At 41.6% G+C, this 19578-nt stretch overlaps 4 protein-coding genes across 4 annotated transcripts; 3 read left to right on the top strand and 1 right to left on the bottom strand.

Moving 5' to 3' along the window:
* Positions 1–422: 422 nt before the first annotated feature.
* LOC119547379 (COP9 signalosome complex subunit 8) lies at positions 423–1243 on the bottom strand. The gene is made up of 4 exons (XM_037854205.1): positions 1123–1243; positions 997–1061; positions 759–934; positions 423–700 (listed from the first exon to the last, which is right to left on the bottom strand). The coding sequence occupies exons 1-4, from the start codon at positions 1177–1179 to the stop codon at positions 450–452; spliced, it is 549 nt and encodes a 182-aa protein (XP_037710133.1). The 5' UTR covers positions 1180–1243; the 3' UTR covers positions 423–449.
* Positions 1244–1430: 187 nt separating this feature from the next.
* LOC119546569 (40S ribosomal protein S13) lies at positions 1431–2406 on the top strand. The gene is made up of 3 exons (XM_037852961.1): positions 1431–1552; positions 1783–1910; positions 1976–2406. Exons 1-3 carry the CDS (start codon positions 1530–1532, stop codon positions 2278–2280), a joined length of 456 nt encoding a protein of 151 aa, XP_037708889.1. The 5' UTR covers positions 1431–1529; the 3' UTR covers positions 2281–2406.
* A 1803-nt stretch (positions 2407–4209) lies between these two features.
* On the top strand, positions 4210–12054 carry LOC119546737 (probable multidrug resistance-associated protein lethal(2)03659). Its single transcript, XM_037853231.1, has 10 exons — positions 4210–4367; positions 5458–5555; positions 5627–5712; positions 6143–6457; positions 6976–7184; positions 8114–9738; positions 9801–10324; positions 10425–10690; positions 10758–11687; positions 11750–12054. Exons 2-10 carry the CDS (start codon positions 5479–5481, stop codon positions 11786–11788), a joined length of 4071 nt encoding a protein of 1356 aa, XP_037709159.1. The 5' UTR covers positions 4210–4367; positions 5458–5478; the 3' UTR covers positions 11789–12054.
* A 1216-nt stretch (positions 12055–13270) lies between these two features.
* LOC119546786 (probable multidrug resistance-associated protein lethal(2)03659) lies at positions 13271–18539 on the top strand. The gene is made up of 9 exons (XM_037853343.1): positions 13271–13347; positions 13407–13492; positions 13584–13892; positions 13947–14155; positions 14397–15940; positions 16377–16870; positions 16932–17197; positions 17250–18179; positions 18235–18539. The coding sequence occupies exons 1-9, from the start codon at positions 13271–13273 to the stop codon at positions 18271–18273; spliced, it is 3954 nt and encodes a 1317-aa protein (XP_037709271.1). The 3' UTR covers positions 18274–18539.
* Positions 18540–19578: the final 1039 nt, after the last annotated feature.

The raw sequence follows: 19578 nt of genomic DNA, 5'->3' as shown, positions 1-19578 counted from the left end.
CAGCTGGTAAAAATAATTAGCAACAAGTGAAACGGTGGTAAATAAACAATAACATGTTAATTATTTTCCTTGCTCGAAGTATTCTCTAATTTTCAATTTCGAATTTAATTATTAATCGTTTAGCACTGACAAGGTGCCTTATAAAAGGTAATTGCTGTGAAAATGAATGGCGCGGCATTTGAATTTATAAAAATTTTGTTAATCATTGTAAGTGTGAGCCAGAATATATAATATATATATAATAAAATTTATAAGAGTTGGAGTAAACTAGTACAAAATAAAAAATAGTACAACTCAGAAACCATTATAAATATCGATTCTACACAACAGTGTGCCCGTTGCTAGGGCGTTGAAAATGGGATATGCATAGAAAAAATGGGATATATTATAGTAATTACTATATTATAGTAAGAAATATATCATTTATATTAGAAAAACTTTATTGAAACTTAGTTCTCTAGGAAGGTTACAAACTCGGTTAACTTGAGCAATTGATCATCGTTTCCGCGACTGGGCGGCGCTTCCTGGACCTTGGGCTTCAGGATCACCCGGTCGCCGTCCAGTTCCTCAGTCCAGTTTAAGGCAGCACAGGCGTTCTTCAGCTCCTCGTCTGACATTAGGGACAATTCCAGGACATTGTGCTGGTAGATGGACACATAGGCGCTGCCCATCAGCTTGAACAGCTCTTCGCGTTGTTTGACTAGTAAAATATATATATTATTTAGACATTTTTTATAAACTTTTAAGGGTAAACATACTTAAGAGATCCTCCACGGGTGCTTTAACTCTCTCGGACCATTCGTACTTGATGTTCCTGAAGAAATCGGCATAGTTATTGTTTTGCAGGGCAACATTGAGCAGGTTCAGCTGAATCAGTTCTTTGTCCTCCTTTAATTTATTTGGGATTCTCATCCACAGCAGCTTGGCATCGGCACTGAAAGATATATTAAGGAGTAAGCCGAATGTTTTTTGTTTCTTTAATTATTCAGCACTTACAGTTTGTTTTGGTACAGATAAATTGCCAGTAACTGCTGGTAGACATCAGCTCCCAATTCGACTTGCTGTGGAAACAGAGGGTTTATCAATTATCTAATAGATCACACAGCTTTCACAGCCACTCACCTCGAATTCCTCGTTCTCAAGACGCTGCTGCAGCTCACTATATTTATTTAAATGCATTTTTATGGTAAATTATTGGTCTGAAAACAATAGTATGACCGTTTGTCGTGGGATTGTACACGAAACCTAGCCAAAGCAACCCTGTGCTTATGTAGAGTTTAGCTATCAATATCGATAGTTGAAATTACTAAATGTGAAAAATATGCAAATGTTTATGCACAAATAAAATCTTAAATGGTAGGAGAATTGATGGAATATAAAATCAAAACGAATAGCCATCGATTTATAAAAAATATCGCTCAACTATCGCCGCTATCGATAGCCGCTCTGACAGGTCTCCACAATCGCAGAGCTGTCAACGTGCCAAAAGTCTCCACCTTCTTTTCGGTGTCAAAAACTAGACTATCAAGATGGGTCGTATGCACGCTCCTGGGTAAAAATGCGATTTTTTATTGTTTCCCATGCAGCCGCACAGGGCTGAGTGTTTGCAAAATGTGCCTGCCGTGCGGGATGATCGAATAGATGTGATATAGACGATTCCCCGTGGGGTTAAGTGGCTCTAAAATCGACCGCAAAGGCAAGCACATGGTGCAGACGTAGTATTGACAGGCGCCACCGCCGCCATAAACGCGTACTAACAATCGTGTATTCATTCCTCCACAGCAAGGGTATTTCCCAATCAGCCCTCCCCTACAGACGTACTGTCCCATCCTGGCTGAAACTGAACGCCGAGGATGTCAAGGACCAGATCAAGAAGCTGGGCAAGAAGGGTCTGACGCCCTCCAAGATCGGTGAGTGACCGACCGCTATGTTGTTGTTTGAGGTTATGTTAATCCCGATTCCGGTTTTCAATCAGGCATCATTCTGCGTGACTCGCACGGAGTTGCCCAGGTGCGTTTCGTCAACGGAAACAAGATCCTGCGCATCATGAAGTCGGTGGGTCTGAAGCCCGACATTCCCGAGGATCTGTACCACATGATCAAGAAGGCCGTCGCCATCCGCAAGCATTTGGAGCGCAACCGCAAGGACAAGGACGGCAAGTTCCGTCTGATTCTGGTCGAGTCCAGGATCCACCGTCTGGCCCGCTACTACAAGACCAAGAGCGTCCTGCCCCCCAACTGGAAATACGAGTCGAGCACCGCCTCCGCCTTGGTGGCCTAAGTCCTCCGTTCGCTAGTGGGTAGTTTGTTTTCGAGTCTTGCGGGGTGTCCTACATTTCCACCAATGTACAACCAATAAACCCAACAAATAAAACTGGAAATCGGAACTATTTTATAGACTAAACAATTGCAGTGCTGTTTATTTCGTTTGGAGGAAAGTGCAGTTTGGAATTAAAAAGGAAATGGATGTTGAATGTTGAACAAATTTGCCATTCCAATGCACTCTAATTTATATGATGCGAGAGGTAATCCTTTTTTAGGTGCTACTAATCGTAGTTTATATTCCATATTAATTAGTAAATTAGTTGTGATTTTGCCTCTTCAATGCACTCTAATTTAAGTGATGATCTTGATAATGATAATCTTATTCTTCGATGCTTTTTACTCATCTTAGTTTATTTTTCAACTCTTTAAATTTGTTAGTTGGTTGTAGATTTGCCTTCCATGTTAACCATTGACAAATATAATCGAAGAAAAGTTCACTTACAAATATATAAATATTTGAGTAATAGCTCTGGATATCGAAACCAAAAAGTGGTTTATTGTGTTTTTTTTTAGATTATTCAACAGTTGTCCACAGCTGAAACTCCATTATTAAACTTTTTGTCAGACATTATTATTAAATCACAGCTTTTTAAGTTAATGTAGATGTTTAAACTGCTGGGAACTCTTTTATTTCTATTTTAATTGCACTTGTTGCACCCTCTTCAGCTAAAAATTGCAGTTTGCCTTTATAAATATGTACATACTGTTCTACAAGCTGACAGAGAACGAATGCACAGTATTGATTCTGTAAGTTGAATCTTTTTAAATTGAATTTTGTATGAGTATGATATTTACCTAGAAATCAAATAAACAAAGAAATGAATATGGCAATAAATTCAGTAAGTCGGGATTATTCAAATGCCGCAAATAACTCCTTTACGTCAAAGCTTGACTTTCTTTCTTTTGATCGAACAAAACTTTTGATTTACAGAACTCGAACTTAAGATTACAATTTATCTTTCTTTTTAAAATATTCGGTTAGTTTGGTGACCTTTCTATTTTATTATAACTTTCGTCAACTCCAGGTTATATTTACCTTTTGCATATTTATAGTATGCTGAAAATGAAATGTCTTTACTAATAATTGAAATTAAAATGCATGAGATTAGTCACAGGCAAATTTTCGCTGGAATACTTATTACTTTTTAGGGAATCTTTTAAAGAAGATTTTTTATAACACCCCTAATTGCATTCCTTATGCCGTCTTTGGGGCTTCCAAATTTTAATTATTCTTCTCTTTTTTGTTTGCATATTTTACTACATGCAAAGTCAAACATCGGCAAAAACTATGATGACGTAATATATGGAAAGGTCTTTTGAGGAAGATGGGTATATGTACATACCTACAATCAGATGTCTTCGTGAAATATCTTATAACTGTTGGGCTTAAATAGGTAAAAATTATGAATATATGTATATAAAATATATATAGAATTTTGAGAATTTTAAACTAAAAGATGTGAATTAAATAGTTTAACATTCGCATAAATATGATTATGTTGGTTATAACAGCGCGATTGGAGTTTATGTGCGCTTGGGGAAAAGAAGATGAAAAGTAAACTTAACGATGATATTGCTATACACAGTGTAGTCTCAAAAAAGTCAACTATAGAAATATACAACGATTTCTTATTAAAAGTTTGTTTTCTGTTATGAAACATTAGGAATAAATATATTATATGGTAATATGATAAACAACTTTTTAATTACTTTCAACAATAAGATTAAGGGATATTTGATGAATCACCCAGTGGTTCGCGTTGGGGAGGGACGACTGTAGCTTGTGAGCGTCTGGGGTTGGGGGCGAATTTCGTATTTCGAGCCGATAGCCGCCGAATCCGAAACCGCCAGTGTTCAGAACTCAGCATTTCAGTAGCCCGCTGGCCTTTCCGGCGCTCGGACCGAAGTTTGTTTTATTATTTACCATACGTATAGCCTTTGTTTTTGCTTTGCCGGGTCTGGGTCTTCTATCCTATCGCGATTTTCTCACGTTCGCCAGCAACAATAACCATATTGTTGAATGTAAACAATATTGAAACAAATGTACGTACATGTGATTTGCAAGCATTGGCAATTATTTTAATTGTACTCGCCGATTGCTTGGTAATTTGTGTGCCTGAAAAAATCCATGTGATTAGATAATTTACAGAGAAACGAAAAACCATCGATGCGGCCTTTATCTTTGCGCAATTATTGTTTGTTGGCCGATAAATGTAATGTCTGTTGCAGTCATTTGGATAAAAGTTTCCCTTTTTGTCAGCAACAACGTGGTACGAATCGTACACCCGCACATAGTTATATATATACATAGGTACAGACTTATGTACGGTAAAGGCCCCAAGTGCTTATTCTCAGCAGGAGTGAGTGAAACAGGCAGGGAAAAGAAACAGACAATTACAGTGGATACCAGATGGGAGATATATTACAATATATAATGTATATAACTCTATGTAATTTCGAAAACAGTTGCTAAAAAAACTAAATTTTTTCAAACATTAAAGCTTAGTTCTAGCTATTTTTACAACCATTTAAAAAAACAATAAAATATATGAGTGTTATTATTTAACCTCAAAGTATTTGGATTCCATTTTTAAAACAATTATCATTAAAACTTGGAACAAGTCAGTCATACATACAAGTACATATACTTTTAAAAGATAATAAACCTTCATCACTTGTTTTGAGAGACCAAGACAGCTACTCGCTGTACCATACAAAATTTACATTTACAAAATATTCACTGTATAGCGAAATTGCCAACGCGTGGTTTGTTTTAAGGAACTAAACAACTCTTTGAATATTGCTGATTTCCTGTGCTTACCGCTAAAGCGAGCCCTATTATGACGAATTACAAAACTTATGAGCAATGACACAACCACCATCCCTTAGTCTCAACCCATGGATATTCCTCAAAAAGTAAAAATTACGACTTCTCCGAGTCGTCAAGCCAACGTCAATGCCAATCGCAGATAAATAAAACAGCAATGTTTGTTTGATTAAGACGTGCCGTGTTTGTGCCCATATCGACTTTTGTTTCTAAAACCACTCAGCGGAATTACATATTTTTTCACCATGTGATATTGCTCAGTTTATCGTTTACTTATAGAACTGCTTATACCGCCCTCCATTTCAGTTTCTTTAGTGGGAGTTCAACATGCAGTCGGTGAAGACGGCAGATTTGCCGGAAAATCCGCGAGAACGTTCCAATTTTATTTCGGCAGCATGTTTTTGGTCAGTATATGCTTAAAATATAATATTAAAAATAAATTAAATTAAATTTATATTAATTTTTAATATTATAGGTACACCATGCCCACTTTTATCAAGGGCTGGAAAGACACTTTGGATACCAAGGATCTCTACAGAGCACTGAAAGAGCACAAATCGGGTATGGTGAAATTATGATTATGAATCACCCAATGGGGGATTGCGAAATTCCAAATCGATCTAGCATAAAATTATCATATCATTGTATGTCAATTGGAGATTTTTGTTATCAGTGCAAGTCACGGTTGTACCTTAAACCATTTTAAGATAATGGCATAATCATTCCAACAGCCTTACAATTTCCAAACGCACTGTATGTAGTTATCACGAGCACAATTAAATTGACTGATCGATACATGTACAATGTACATAGTATGTTCGTTGACCGTCTTAATTGATTTGCTTTTTTTTCTTCAATTGCGCCCATGATTTTGTTTTTTTTCTCCCCCAAATTGATAACTGTGTCTCTGGGTACTCATTGTTTTCGTAATCCGAATTTATTGGATCCCCTATCTGCGATTAAACTGTGTTAATCTGTGCAATTTTTCCAGAGACTCTGGGCAACAAGTTGTGCGCCTCGTGGGAGCTGGAACTTGAGAAGACCAAAGGAAAACCCAATCTTTTGAGGGCTCTACTGCGGGTTTTTGGTTGGTACTTTGCCCTATTGGGACTGGTGCTCTTCCTGCTTGAACTGGGTCTACGAACGCTGCAGCCGATCTTCCTGCTAAAACTCATTGCCTACTATACACATTCACAAGACTCGAAATCCATTGAATCGGCCTATTACTATGCTGCTGGAGTGATCGTATGCAGTGCCCTCAACGTCATCATAATGCATCCCTATATGCTGGGCACAATGCATGTGGGTGAGTCAGGGGTTTATTTATATAGCTAGGCCAAACAAGATTAGGAGGGAATTTAGTAAGTAAACATTGTGCTCTTAAAATATCCCAACGTTTTTGTTAATAATTCATTTATAGATATATCTTTTTTTATTTTGTATAAAAAACTAAACTAACTTGTCTTTCTAAACAATGTTATGTATTACATATTTTAAATCATTTCAACGTTTGTAGCTATTTATTAACTTATCAATAGACTTAGTGGTCCGTTTAATTACCTAAATTAGTTAATTAAACCCCCTACTGGTCTATATAATAACGAAATAGGTAAAAATATGGAAAGTAATAACATTTAATTAGATAATTCGCAGTTCCACTTGGATTATTGCTTATAAATATAATAGTTACAGACTTCATTTGCAAAAGTTAGATATATTTCAATACCTAAAAGAAGATAACCTAGTTTTGCTAGGCTGATCAATAGTATATATTTGATATTATATGTGATAATGTTATAATAATGGATACTTACTTTTTCGTAGGTCTCAAAATGCGCGTTGGTTTGTGCAGCATGATCTATAGAAAGGCCCTACGACTAAGCCAGTCGGCACTGGGAGACACCACGGCCGGACATGTCGTCAATCTTATGTCCAACGATGTGGGTCGGCTGGATTTGGCTACCATCTTTGTGCACTACCTATGGGTGGGACCGCTGGAGACCCTCTTTATCACATACCTGATGTACCGGGAGGTGAGAACTGCGATAAGCCCCCAAACCAAAAAAAACAAGGAAGAACGCTATAGTCGAGTACCTCGACTATCAGATACCCGTTACTCAGCTTAAGGGACCAAAGGGAAATGGAGATATGCAAGCAGCAAAGCGAGATTTAAATACGCCACCTACCGGCGGTAGACAGATTTAAGCGTTCTGGGCGTTAGAGTGGGCGTGGCAAATTTGTTTTTGGATCAATCGATAGGTATTGACGAGATCAATACATTTCAGTTAAAATTTTTCATCTAGCATAACAATTGTGGACGCCACAGTTTTGGGCGGTTTGTGGGCGTTATAGTGGGCGTGGCATATTCGCGTGACAAAATTGCGCTGCGTACAAAGCTACAGAATCTAAATCTTAGATCCCAATTCTCTATCCTTGATAGTTTCCGAGATATCCACGTTCATATTTACGATTTTTTGAAGTTTGTGGGCGGTTTGTGGGCGTTAAAGTGGGCGTGGCAAACTTTTTTTTGGGTCAATCGATAGGTACTGATGAGAACAATACATTTCAGTTAAAATTTTTATTCTAGCATCAAAACTGTAAGTGCCACAGTTTTGGGCGGTTTGTGGGCGTTAGAGTGGGCGTGGCACTCTACTGAAACAAACTTGCGCTGCGTAAGAAGCTCAGGAATCTGCACGCCAAATCTCAATAGCCTAGCTCTCATAGTTTCCAAGATCTCAGCGTTCATCCGGACGGACAGACAGACGGACAGACGGACAGACGGACAGACGGACATGGCTAGATCGACTCGGCTAGTGATCCTGATCAAGAATATATATACTTTATGGGGTCGGAAACGCTTCCTTTTGCCTGTTACATACTTTCCGACGAATCTAGTATACCCTTTTACTCTACGAGTAACGGGTATAAAAACCCCTAGTAACAAACCCAAATCTCTCTACAGATTGGAGTCGCTGCCGTGTTTGGTGTAGCCTTTATGCTGCTCTTTATCCCCCTGCAAGGATATCTGGGAAAGAGGACCTCTGTGCTGCGACTCAGGACCGCCCTGCGGACAGACGAACGGGTGCGGATGATGAACGAGATCATCTCGGGCATCCAGGTGATCAAGATGTATGCCTGGGAGTTGCCCTTCGAGCAAATGGTGGCCTTTGCGCGCAAGAAGGAGATCAATGCCATCCGACATGTGTCCTACATTAGGGGAATTCTGCTCTCCTTCATCATCTTCCTGACGCGAGTCTCCATATTCCTGAGTCTGGTGGGCTACGTGCTGCTCGGAAAGTTCCTCACACCGGAAGTGGCCTTCCTGATCACCGCCTATTACAACATTCTGCGCACCACCATGACCGTGTTCTTCCCACAGGGCATCTCCCAGATGGCCGAGACTCTGGTGTCCATTAAGCGGGTCCAGAAATACCTGCAGTCCGATGAGACAAATGTGTCGGATAAGAGTGTGGATCTCCCGGAGGATCCGCCAGGCAGCAATCAGGCAACGCTTCATGCTTACGACGAGGAGGATCGCGATGAGGCTGAGGATAAGCTATTGGGTCCATCTCTCGCCACCATTAATGAGAACGCCAAGCTCTCGGAGGCGGGTATCTCCATCACTGGACTTATGGCCAAATGGGATGTAAAGTCTCCGGACTACTCTCTCAATGGGGTAAACCTGCGGGTTCAACCTGGAACCATGCTGGGCATTGTCGGACGCACTGGATCCGGTAAATCCAGCCTGATACAAGCCATTCTGGGAGAGCTGCCCGCAGAATCCGGCGAGATAAAGGTCAATGGCACCATGTCATATGCCTCCCAGGAGCCATGGCTCTTCTCCGGCACCGTGCGTCAGAATATCCTCTTTGGCCAGCCCATGGATCGCCGGCGGTATGCCAAGGTGGTCAAGAAGTGCGCCCTGGAGCGGGATTTCGAGCTGCTTCCGTTCAAGGATAAGACCATTGTGGGAGAGCGTGGAGCTTCGCTGTCGGGTGGCCAGAAAGCCAGGATCAGTCTGGCGAGGGCTGTTTATCGGGAGACGTCTATCTACCTACTGGATGATCCTCTGAGTGCCGTGGACACCCATGTGGCCCGCCATCTCTTCGAGCAGTGCATGCGTGGCTATCTGCGCGAACGCATTGTTATCTTGGCCACCCATCAGTTGCAGTTCCTGCAGCACGCCGATCAGATTGTGATTATGGACAAGGGTCATGTCAGTGCTGTGGGCACGTACGAGTCGCTACGCGAATCCGGACTGGACTTTGCCACCATGCTGGCGGATCCGGAGCGGGATGAGCATGAGGAGCGATCACGTTCCCGTTCGGGCAGCTACACCCACAGCCATTCCGACCAGCGGCGCAACAGTGAGCAGTCCCTGCTGTCCATTACCGACTCTTGTCTGGGTGACCCCGAGGCGGAACAGGCCATTAACCAGGAACGCCAGGTTGTGGGTCAGATCGGCCTCCGGCTGTACAGCAAGTACTTCAAGGCGGGCGGCGGCTTCTTCGCCTTCTTCGTGATGATGGGCTTCTGTGTGCTCTCGCAGGTATTGGCCTCGCTGGGTGACTACTTTCTGTCATATTGGTAAGAAATCAGTTTAATTAGAAATATAGAATATAATTTAACAAATAATTTATAATTTGTAGGGTAACCAAGAAGGGAAACGTGGCTTACCGTGCTGATAATAACGACACCATCCATTCGGATGAACTGGAACCACGCCTCTCCATTTGGTTGCGGGATCTGGGCTTGCCTGTAGACGCCGAAATGCTGGACACGTACATCTTCACGGTGATCACGATACTGACCATTTTGGTTACCGTGGCGCGCTCTTTTCTGTTCTTCAATCTGGCCATGAAAGCCTCCATTCGATTGCACAACTCCATGTTCCGTGGAATCACCCGAGCTGCCATGTACTTTTTTAATACAAACCCATCTGGACGTATCCTGAACCGTTTCTCAAAGGACATGGGACAAGTTGATGAGATACTGCCCGCCGTGATGATGGACGTCATCCAGATATTCCTTGCTCTGGCTGGCATTGTTATAGTCATAGCCATTGTCAATCCGCTGTTCCTCATTCCCACCGTAGTGCTGGGCATTATATTCTATCAACTGCGTACCTTCTACCTGAAAACCTCGAGGGACGTTAAGCGCTTGGAAGCAATTAGTAAGTGTTTATTCATTACTACCCTAGAAAAGTAGTTACAAAATATTTAATATCGTTGAATCTATGTTTTTAATACACCTTTAACCTATTTTTTAAATAGCTCGGTCTCCCGTATACTCCCATTTGGCTGCCTCTCTGACCGGACTGTCCACCATTCGGGCCTTTGGAGCCCAGCGCGTCCTGGAGGCGGAGTTCGACAATTACCAGAACATGCATAGCTCCGCATTTTACATGTTCATCAGCACCTCACGAGCCTTTGGTTATTGGCTGGACTGTTTCTGTGTGATTTACATAGCCATCATAACACTCAGCTTCTTCGTCTTTCCTCCGGCGAATGGAGGAGATGTGGGTCTTGCCATAACCCAGGTGAGCCATCACAGAACAGTTTTCTCGGTTGATTTACTTAGTTAATCTATCTTTCTGTGTTTCGTAGGCCATGGGCATGACTGGCATGGTGCAGTGGGGCATGCGTCAATCCGCCGAGCTAGAGAACACGATGACCGCCGTGGAGCGCGTGGTTGAGTACGAGGACATTGAGCCGGAAGGGGAGTTGGAGGCACCAGTCGATAAGAAGCCACCCAAGTCCTGGCCAGAGCAGGGAAAGATCGTGTTCGACGAGCTGAGCCTGCGCTACACCCCCGATCCGAAGGCGGAGAATGTGCTCAAGTCCCTGAGCTTCGTGATAAAACCAAGGGAAAAGGTGGGCATCGTGGGACGCACTGGGGCGGGCAAGTCCTCGCTGATCAACGCCCTCTTCCGACTGTCCTACAACGACGGATCCGTGCTGATAGACCAGCGGGACACCAGTGGGATGGGTTTGCACGACCTGCGCAGCAAGATCTCGATCATCCCCCAGGAGCCCGTGCTCTTCTCCGGCACGATGCGCTACAACCTGGATCCCTTCGACGAGTACAGCGACGAGAAGCTGTGGCGGTCCCTGGAGGAGGTGAAGCTGAAGGATGTGGTGGCGGACCTTCCCAGTGGCCTCCAGAGCAAGATCACCGAGGGCGGCACCAACTTCAGCGTGGGTCAGCGCCAGTTAGTCTGCCTGGCACGGGCCATCCTGCGCGAGAACCGCATCCTGGTGATGGACGAGGCCACGGCCAACGTGGATCCCCAGACGGACGGCCTCATCCAGACCACCATCCGCAACAAGTTCAAGGAGTGCACCGTGCTGACCATAGCCCATCGCCTGCACACCATCATGGACTCGGACAAGGTGCTGGTGATGGATGCCGGCAGGGCGGTGGAGTTCGGGACGCCCTACGAGCTGCTCACGGTGGCGGACTCCAAGGTGTTCCACGGCATGGTCAAGCAGACGGGTCACGCCACCTACGAGGGTCTGCTGAAGGTCGCACAAAAGGTTCGTTTCTACTTGAGTTTTAAGTGGGTGTACAAATATTAATATTCTTAATTCCATTTCAGGCATTTGAAACCTCCCAGAATCCCAGTCTTTCCTCATGAGACCAAGTTATTATGTGAACTAAGTGCTTAAAATTGAGACGAGGTTCTTGTCACCGAATCTTTATAGCTAATTTAACTAATGTTAATATTTTTGAATGTGTTAATTCGTGTGAATGTAAATATGTTTGTCCGTATGTATGTGAATACTTTGTATAACTCAAGAATTGTAAAGGATTGCGTTGCCTAATTTACTATTTGTATTTATTTAACTTTCACTAAGTGCAAAGAAGTGCCTTTAAAAATAAATAAAATATTTTCTCTGTTTACTCGTAGGATATTTTTTATTTGATATAAATAGGTGCTAACAATACTACAGATTCTATTTTTTATGCAATCTACAAATATCTAAAAATGTAAAGTATTGAATTGGGTATATCTGTTTACCAATAAACAATGAAAACGGTAAAATTGATTTTAATTGGAGAGTTACGTATAGCACAGGATTAATTTCGATAAGATTATATTAAATCTTAAACCAGGGTAACAAAAAATAAAATATTTAGCGTTTATAAAAATGTAATATTAAATAACTTCTTTTTCGTGTTAGGTGGTTCCATATTATTTTTAACTTTACGGGGTCATATTTCTTATTTATTTTCCGTAATCCAATACTATCCTAACTATTTTCTTTGGTATCTTATCTAACAACCTTAAAATCCCTAGACAAAATCTTTTTGTTTACCCAAAGAAAGTAGAGAAGCACATTAATATGCCTGGATTCTAATGTGCTTAAACTTACTATGGTATATTTTATCTAACTGAGGCTTTTATTAATAGGCCTATGTTAATGTTGGGGTAATTAAGCATACTGTTTCCATGGAGCTGATAAGTTACTGTTATCTCACTTATGTGTGGCGAAATCGTAGCTGTGATCTGATAGCCTGAATAACGTCTCATCAGTCGCGTTTATCACACTTCGGGGATCAGACGTGTGTAGGGTAATTAAACTAATGTGCTATCCTTCCAATCCAAAAATTTAAGACGCCACGTGCATAAGCATTCGTTCTGAACTGATCTTTGGTTGGGAGGAAGATGTCCCAAGAGGCAGTTCTAAAGTGACTTTAACAATCAACAAATGATCGTTTGAAAAAAATTTTTTTTATTTAAAAAATGTTATCAGAGCTGAAAACTTATCAGTTAAAGTTTGCTTATATTTTAAGAACCGTATTGTTCAGCATACTATAAGCCTATTAGGCACTATTTATTAATCTCTATCTCAACTTAAATTCGGTTGGAAAATACATTTTTGGAAGGATATACTTAAAATTAAATGGTTTTAATCAAATCAATGTATTCGAATATTATTTCCGGCTTTTAAGAAATTTTTCTCGAAATCCTTGATAAAGCATGCTCGTGGCATATAAGAAGTGTGTGCTAATCTTAATCATATAAGAAGATATGATTAAGCTTTTTATTTATTTAACTCAGTTTTAGTTTTATTTAGTGGTAACTCAGTTTTAGTTTTATTTAGTGGTAGCTAAAATGCAGTCCGAGAAAACTGAAGATCTGCCGGAGAATCCTCGAGAGTGGTCGAATTTTATTTCTTCATCATGTTATTGGTAAGAAAGTGAACCTAGTAATTTGATATTATTATTATTCTATTGAATTGTTAATATAGGTATACCATGCCCATCTTTAATAAGGGCAATAAAAAAACATTACACGCAAACGATATTTACAAACCCTTGAAGGAACATAAGTCGGGTATGGTTTTATATAAGTGCAATGAAATCTCCTGATAAGAAAGAAAAAGTTATGTTTTTAAAAACATTATTTAAATTATGAACTTTTTCAGATACTCTTGGCACCAAGTTGTGGTCCTCGTGGGACCGAGAACAAAGAAATGGCCAGAAAAAGCCAAAACTGCTAAGAGCTCTGCTTCGGGTATTTGGTTGGCAATTAGGATTGCCCGGTCTGCTTGTTTTCCTGGTGGAGCTGGGATTGGAATCTTTTAAGCCTATCTATCTGGTAAAGCTTATTTCGTACTTCGGACACCGTTCAGAATCCGTTGATATGGGGTCTTACTATGCGGGCGCTTTGATCATAAGTAACGCCCTCAGCGTAATTATCATAGTTCCTGCCATGTTCACCTTGCAACTTGTGTGTGAGTATCTGCCAGTTTGAGTCTAAAATCTGAAGACTAGTCTTCTTGTTTCAGTCTTCAAGATTCGCGTGGCTTTAAGCAGTTTGGTCTACCGCAAGGCCCTGCGTCTTAGCAAACGGGCACTGGGCAACACCATGTCCGGGCATGTGATCAACCTGATTTCGAACGACATCTCTCGTTTGGAAAATAATGCCCATTTTATACATTACCTTTGGGTAGGGCCACTGCAAACTGCGTTGGTTACCTACATGATGTACCAGGAGGTGAGCAGATGAACTATTCCGAAATCGTTGTTCATTGTTATCCATCTTTATTTATTTATTTATTTATTCTCAGGTTAAAAGGCAATTGAAAATTACCTATAACCTATGTTTCTTATTGCAGCTATAGCTACTGTGGCCTTCAGCTACGTTTATTATATAATAATTATTTTCATTTTCACATTTTGTGATATCCATCGTTTTCCATCGTTTTTCATCGTTTTCCATCGTTTTCCCTCCACAGATTGGAATTGCTGGTTTGTTTGGGGTGATCTTTATGCTCCTCTTGATACCCCTTCAGATGTTTCTGGGAAAGATGACGGCGGTGCTGCAGCTGAGGGTCGCCAAACGGACGGACAACCGTATACGGATGATCAATGAAATCATCTCAGGCATCCAGGTGCTCAAGATGTACGCCTGGGAGCTGCCCTTTCAAAAAATGGTGGAATATGTTCGCCAGAAGGAGATGAACGGCATCCGCAAGGGGCAATACATAAGTAGCTTCCATCTTGTCTGCAAAGTAACCCTCTCGCGTGTCTCCATCTTCTTCAGTTTGGCTGGCTACGTTTTCCTGGGACATTTCCTTACACCGGAAAAGGCCTTTCTGATCACTGCCTTTTATAATGCTCTGAAAATCCCCATGACCATGTTTTTTCCTATTGCCATCAACTATACGGCGCAGATCCTGGTTTCCATTAAGCGTGTGGAGAAGTTTTTGGAACTGGAGGAGGTTATGGAGTTGGAAAAGATCGAGGATCTTAGCCTTGCTGGGGAAGAGGAGGAAAAGCTTTTACCTCCATCCCAAAAGGTAATTGATCCAGAGATCATTCTCCCAGAGTCTGCCATCTCCATCACTGAACTGAAGGCCAAATGGGAACCCGACTCCCCCGATTACACACTCAGTGGTCTAAATCTTCAAATTCAGCCAGCGTCTATAGTGGTGATCTTGGGTTCCACGGGATCTGGTAAATCCAGTCTTATCCAGGCCATACTCGGTGAGCTAAAGGCCGAGTTCGGCCGGGTCAAGGTGAATGGCTCCATTTCCTACTCCTCCCAAGAGCCGTGGCTCTTTTCGGGCACGGTTCGTCAAAATATTCTCTTTGGCCAGCCCATGGATCGCCGGCGGTACGCCAAGGTGGTTCAAAAGTGTGCCCTGGAGCGGGATTTCGAAATACTTCCGTTGAAAGACAAGACCATAGTTGGAGAACGTGGAGCTGCCCTGTCTGGTGGCCAAAGGGCAAGGATCGGTTTGGCTAGGGCTGTCTACCGGGAAGCCTCCATTTACCTACTGGACGATCCGCTGAGTGCGGTGGACACCAATGTGGCCCGCCATCTCTTCGAGCAGTGCATTTGTGGCTATCTGCGTGGGAGCACCGTAGTCCTGGTCACCCATCAGCAGCAGTTCCTGCAGCTCGCCGATCAGATTGTGATCCTGGACAAGGGACAGGTGAGTGCTGTGGGCACCTACGAATCGCTCCTCAAGTCTGGAGTCGACTTTGTCAACATAATCGGAGAAAAGGACGATGATGTGGAGGAGGAGCGAACCCGTCTGGAAATTAAAAACCATGACGAAGTGCGCCGCGACAGCTTGAAATCGGTGCAGTCCGTCGCAGATTTGTGCCCGGAGAAGATCATTAAGGAGCATCAAAAGTCGGGTCGCATCGGTCTTGGATTGTACCTGAAGTACTTCCAGGCGTGCGGTGGACCTTTCGCTTTCCTTGTCATGATGGGCGGCTCTGTGCTGGCACAGGGCGTGGTTACGTGGGGCGACTCCTTCCTCAATTACTGGTAAGTCAAAAACCAAACACTTCGTAGTTTTTAATCAATTAGTGAATCTATCCAAAAATCTGAACAAGAAAATCCTCTTGTTCTTAAGAATTCGTGGAAAAAAAAAAAAAAATTTTTTTGATTCTTATTGCTCAAAACTAAAAAATAATTAAAACAAATAAAAAACAATTATTTTATTTTTAAAACACTTTTTAAATAATAATCTATACTTGATTATTACGTTTCCTGATTTTTACAATTTTCTCAAATAAAATATGAGTCATAAAGCTAAAGCTAAAAATCTTTGAAATCACTGAACCGTATTAGAATACATTTTTTTTTAAATAATGCTTAGAATATTTAATTATATAAAATTGATCATTTTTAATTTCGTTTTAATTTTCTTAGGAAAAATATGATTTGTACCTATTATTAATTGTTTATATATTATTATTAGGGTCAAAAAGAATCGCACCGTTTCTGTGTCTGAAGAATTCGGAACCCTGGAGTCGAATGTCTTAATAAGTGGACAAAATACGGACTCCGACACAATGGATTTATACATTTACACGCTCATCACAATACTGTCCCTTATATTGACCTTGTCGTTTGCGACAATGTTTTTCAACATGACTAAGAAAGCATCTATTCGATTGCACAATACCATATTCAATAGGATTATACGGGCCTCTATGTACTTCTTTAGCACAAATGAACTGGGAAGCATTTTGAATAAGTTTTCGAAGGATATGAGCCAAGTAAGCGAGCAGATTCCCGAGATGATGGTGGAACTGATAAACGTTATTCTTCGGATAACTGCAATTATCGTCATTGTAGCCATTATTAACCCTCTGTTGCTAGCCCCAACACTAGTTATGGCCATCATTTTCTGTCAACTGCGCAACTTTTATCTTAAAACCTCTAGGGACTTGAAGCGTGTTGAAGCTGAAGGTAAGAAGTTTACCAAAAGTTTTCAGAAGAATTCTTCACAAAAGGTTACATATTATTAAAGCCAGGTCCCCTGTATACTCACATTTGACTGCTTCTCTAAACGGTTTGTCCACAATCCGTGCCTTTGGGGCTCAGCCCGTCCTGGAAACTGAGTTCGGCAATTACCTGGACATGCACAGCTCTGCTCTTTTCATGTCCCTAAGTACATCGAAAGCCTATGGTTACTGGATGGAATGCTTCTGTGTGCTTTACATAGGAATCGTCATCCTCAGTTTCTTCCAGTTTCCTCCGGCGAACGGAGGAGACGTGGGTCTTGCCATAACCCAGGTGAGCCATCAGATATTAGTTTTCTTCCTTGATTTACACATCCTTGTTTCAGGTCATGGCACTGATGGGCATGGTGCAGTGGGGAATGCGACTATCCGCCGAGCTGGAGAACACAATGACCGCCGTGGAGCGCGTGGTTGAGTACGAGGACATTGAGCCGGAGGGGGAGTTGGAGGCGCCAGCTGATAAGAAGCCACCCAAGTCCTGGCCAGAGCAGGGAAAGATCGTGTTCGACGAGCTGAGCCTGCGCTACAACCCCGATCCAAAGGCGGAGAATGTGCTCAAGTCCCTGAGCTTCGTGATAAAACCAAGGGAAAAGGTGGGCATCGTGGGACGCACTGGGGCGGGCAAGTCCTCGCTGATCAACGCCCTCTTCCGACTGTCCTACAACGACGGATCCGTGCTGATAGACCAGCGGGACACCAGTGGGATGGGTCTGCACGACCTGCGCAGCAAGATCTCGATCATCCCCCAGGAGCCCGTGCTCTTCTCCGGCACGATGCGCTACAACCTGGATCCCTTCGACGAGTACAGCGACGAGAAGCTGTGGCGCTCCCTGGAGGAGGTGAAGCTGAAGGATGTGGTGGCGGACCTTCCCAGTGGGCTGCAGAGCAAGATCACCGAGGGAGGGACCAACTTCAGCGTGGGTCAGCGCCAGTTGGTCTGCCTGGCGCGGGCCATCCTGCGCGAGAACCGCATCCTGGTGATGGACGAGGCCACGGCCAACGTGGATCCCCAGACGGACGGCCTCATCCAGACCACCATCCGCAACAAGTTCAAGGAGTGCACCGTGCTGACCATAGCCCATCGCCTGCACACCATCATGGACTCGGACAAGGTGCTGGTGATGGATGCCGGCAGGGCGGTGGAGTTCGGGACGCCCTACGAGCTGCTCACGGTGGCGGACTCCAAGGTGTTCCACGGCATGGTCAAGCAGACGGGTCACGCCACCTACGAGGGTCTGCTGAAGGTCGCACAAAAGGTTCGTTTCTACATAAGTGGGTGTACAAATATTAATATTCTTAATTCCATTTCAGGCATTTGAATCCTCCCAGAATCCCAGTCTTTCCTCATGAGACCAAGTTATTATGTGAACTAAGTGCTTAAAATTGTGCCGAGGTTCTTGTCACCGAATCTTTATAGCTAATTTAACTAATGTTAATATTTTTGAATGTGTTAATTCGTGTGAATGTAAATATGTTTGTCCGTATGTATGTGAATACTTTATATAACTCAAGAATTGTATAGGATTGCGTTGCCTAATTTACTATTTGTATTTATTTAACTTTCACTAAGTGCAAAGAAGTGCCTTTAAAAATAAATAAAATATTTTCTCTGTTTACTCGTAGGATATTTTTTATTTAATATAATTAGGTGCAAACAATATTACAGATTCTATTTTTTATGCAATCTACAAATATCTAAAAATGTAAAATATTGAATTGAGTATATCTGTTTACCAATAAACATTGAAAACGGTAAACTTGATTTTAATTGGGGAGTTACGTCTAGCTCAGGATTAATTTCGATAAGATTATATTAAATCTTAAACCAGGGTAACAAAAAATAAAATATTTATCGTTTATAAAAATGTAAAATTAAATAACTTTGTTTTCGTGTTAGGTGGTTCCATATTATTTTTAACTTTACTATCCTAACTATTTTTTTTGGTATCTTATCTAACAACCTTAAAAACCCTAGACAAAATCTTTTTGTTTACCCAAAGAAAGTAGAGAAGCACATTAATATGCCTGGATTCTAATGTGCTTAAACTTACTATGGTATATTTTATCTAACTGAGGCTTTTATTAATAGGCCTATGTTAATGTTGGGGTAATTAAGCATACTGTTTCCATGGAGCTGATAAGTTACTGTTATCTCACTTATGTGTGGCGAAATCGTAGCTGTGATCTGATAGCCTGAATTACGTCTCATCAGTCGCGTTCATCACACTTCGGGGATCAGACGTGTGTAGGGTAATTAAACTAATGTGCTATCCTTCCAATCCAAAAATTTAAAACGCCACGTGCATAAGCATTCGTTCGGAACTGATCTTTGGTTGGGAGGAAGTTGTCACAAGAGGTAGTTCTGAAGTGACTATAACAATCAACAAATGATCGTTTTGAAAATAATTTTTTTTATTTAAAAAATGTTATCAGGGTTGAAAACTTATAAGCTAAAGTTTGCTTATATTTTAAGAACCGTATTGTTCAGCATACTATAAGCCAATTAGGCACTATTTATTGATCTCTATCTCAACTTAACTTCGGTCGAAAAATAAATTTTTGGAAGGATATACTAAAAATTAAATGGCGTTAATAAAATAAATCCATTCGAATATTATTTTCGGCTTTTAAGAAATTTTTCTCGAAATCCTTGAG

The sequence above is a fragment of the Drosophila subpulchrella genome, chromosome 2L (genome assembly GCF_014743375.2).
Source record: "Drosophila subpulchrella strain 33 F10 #4 breed RU33 chromosome 2L, RU_Dsub_v1.1 Primary Assembly, whole genome shotgun sequence".
In the NCBI taxonomy this organism is placed as follows: Eukaryota; Metazoa; Arthropoda; class Insecta; order Diptera; family Drosophilidae; genus Drosophila; species Drosophila subpulchrella.
The sequence above is the reverse complement of the archived record's forward strand: the minus strand, read 5'-3'. Positions and strand labels throughout refer to the sequence as shown.

Excerpts from the sequence above, each read along its gene's own strand:
- LOC119546569 (XM_037852961.1), top strand. The coding sequence starts at position 1,530 with ATGGGTCGTATGCACGCTCCTGG. Across the intron at positions 1,553-1,782 it reads GGTCGTATGCACGCTCCTGG|CAAGGGTATTTCCCAATCAG; the intron begins GTAAAAATGCGA and ends ATTCCTCCACAG. Across the intron at positions 1,911-1,975 it reads TCTGACGCCCTCCAAGATCG|GCATCATTCTGCGTGACTCG; the intron begins GTGAGTGACCGA and ends GTTTTCAATCAG.
- LOC119547379 (XM_037854205.1), bottom strand. The coding sequence starts at position 1,179 with ATGCATTTAAATAAATATAGTGAGCTGCAGCAGCGTCTTGAGAACGAG. Across the intron at positions 1,062-1,122 it reads TTGAGAACGAGGAATTCGAG|CAAGTCGAATTGGGAGCTGA; the intron begins GTGAGTGGCTGT and ends CTGTTTCCACAG. Across the intron at positions 935-996 it reads TATCTGTACCAAAACAAACT|TGCCGATGCCAAGCTGCTGT; the intron begins GTAAGTGCTGAA and ends TATATCTTTCAG.
- LOC119546737 (XM_037853231.1), top strand. The coding sequence starts at position 5,479 with ATGCAGTCGGTGAAGACGGCAGATTTGCCGGAAAATCCGCGAGAACGT. Across the intron at positions 6,458-6,975 it reads GCTGGGCACAATGCATGTGG|GTCTCAAAATGCGCGTTGGT; the intron begins GTGAGTCAGGGG and ends ACTTTTTCGTAG. Across the intron at positions 10,325-10,424 it reads TAAGCGCTTGGAAGCAATTA|CTCGGTCTCCCGTATACTCC; the intron begins GTAAGTGTTTAT and ends TTTTTTAAATAG.
- LOC119546786 (XM_037853343.1), top strand. The coding sequence starts at position 13,271 with ATGCAGTCCGAGAAAACTGAAGATCTGCCGGAGAATCCTCGAGAGTGG. Across the intron at positions 15,941-16,376 it reads GACTCCTTCCTCAATTACTG|GGTCAAAAAGAATCGCACCG; the intron begins GTAAGTCAAAAA and ends TATTATTATTAG. Across the intron at positions 16,871-16,931 it reads GAAGCGTGTTGAAGCTGAAG|CCAGGTCCCCTGTATACTCA; the intron begins GTAAGAAGTTTA and ends ATATTATTAAAG.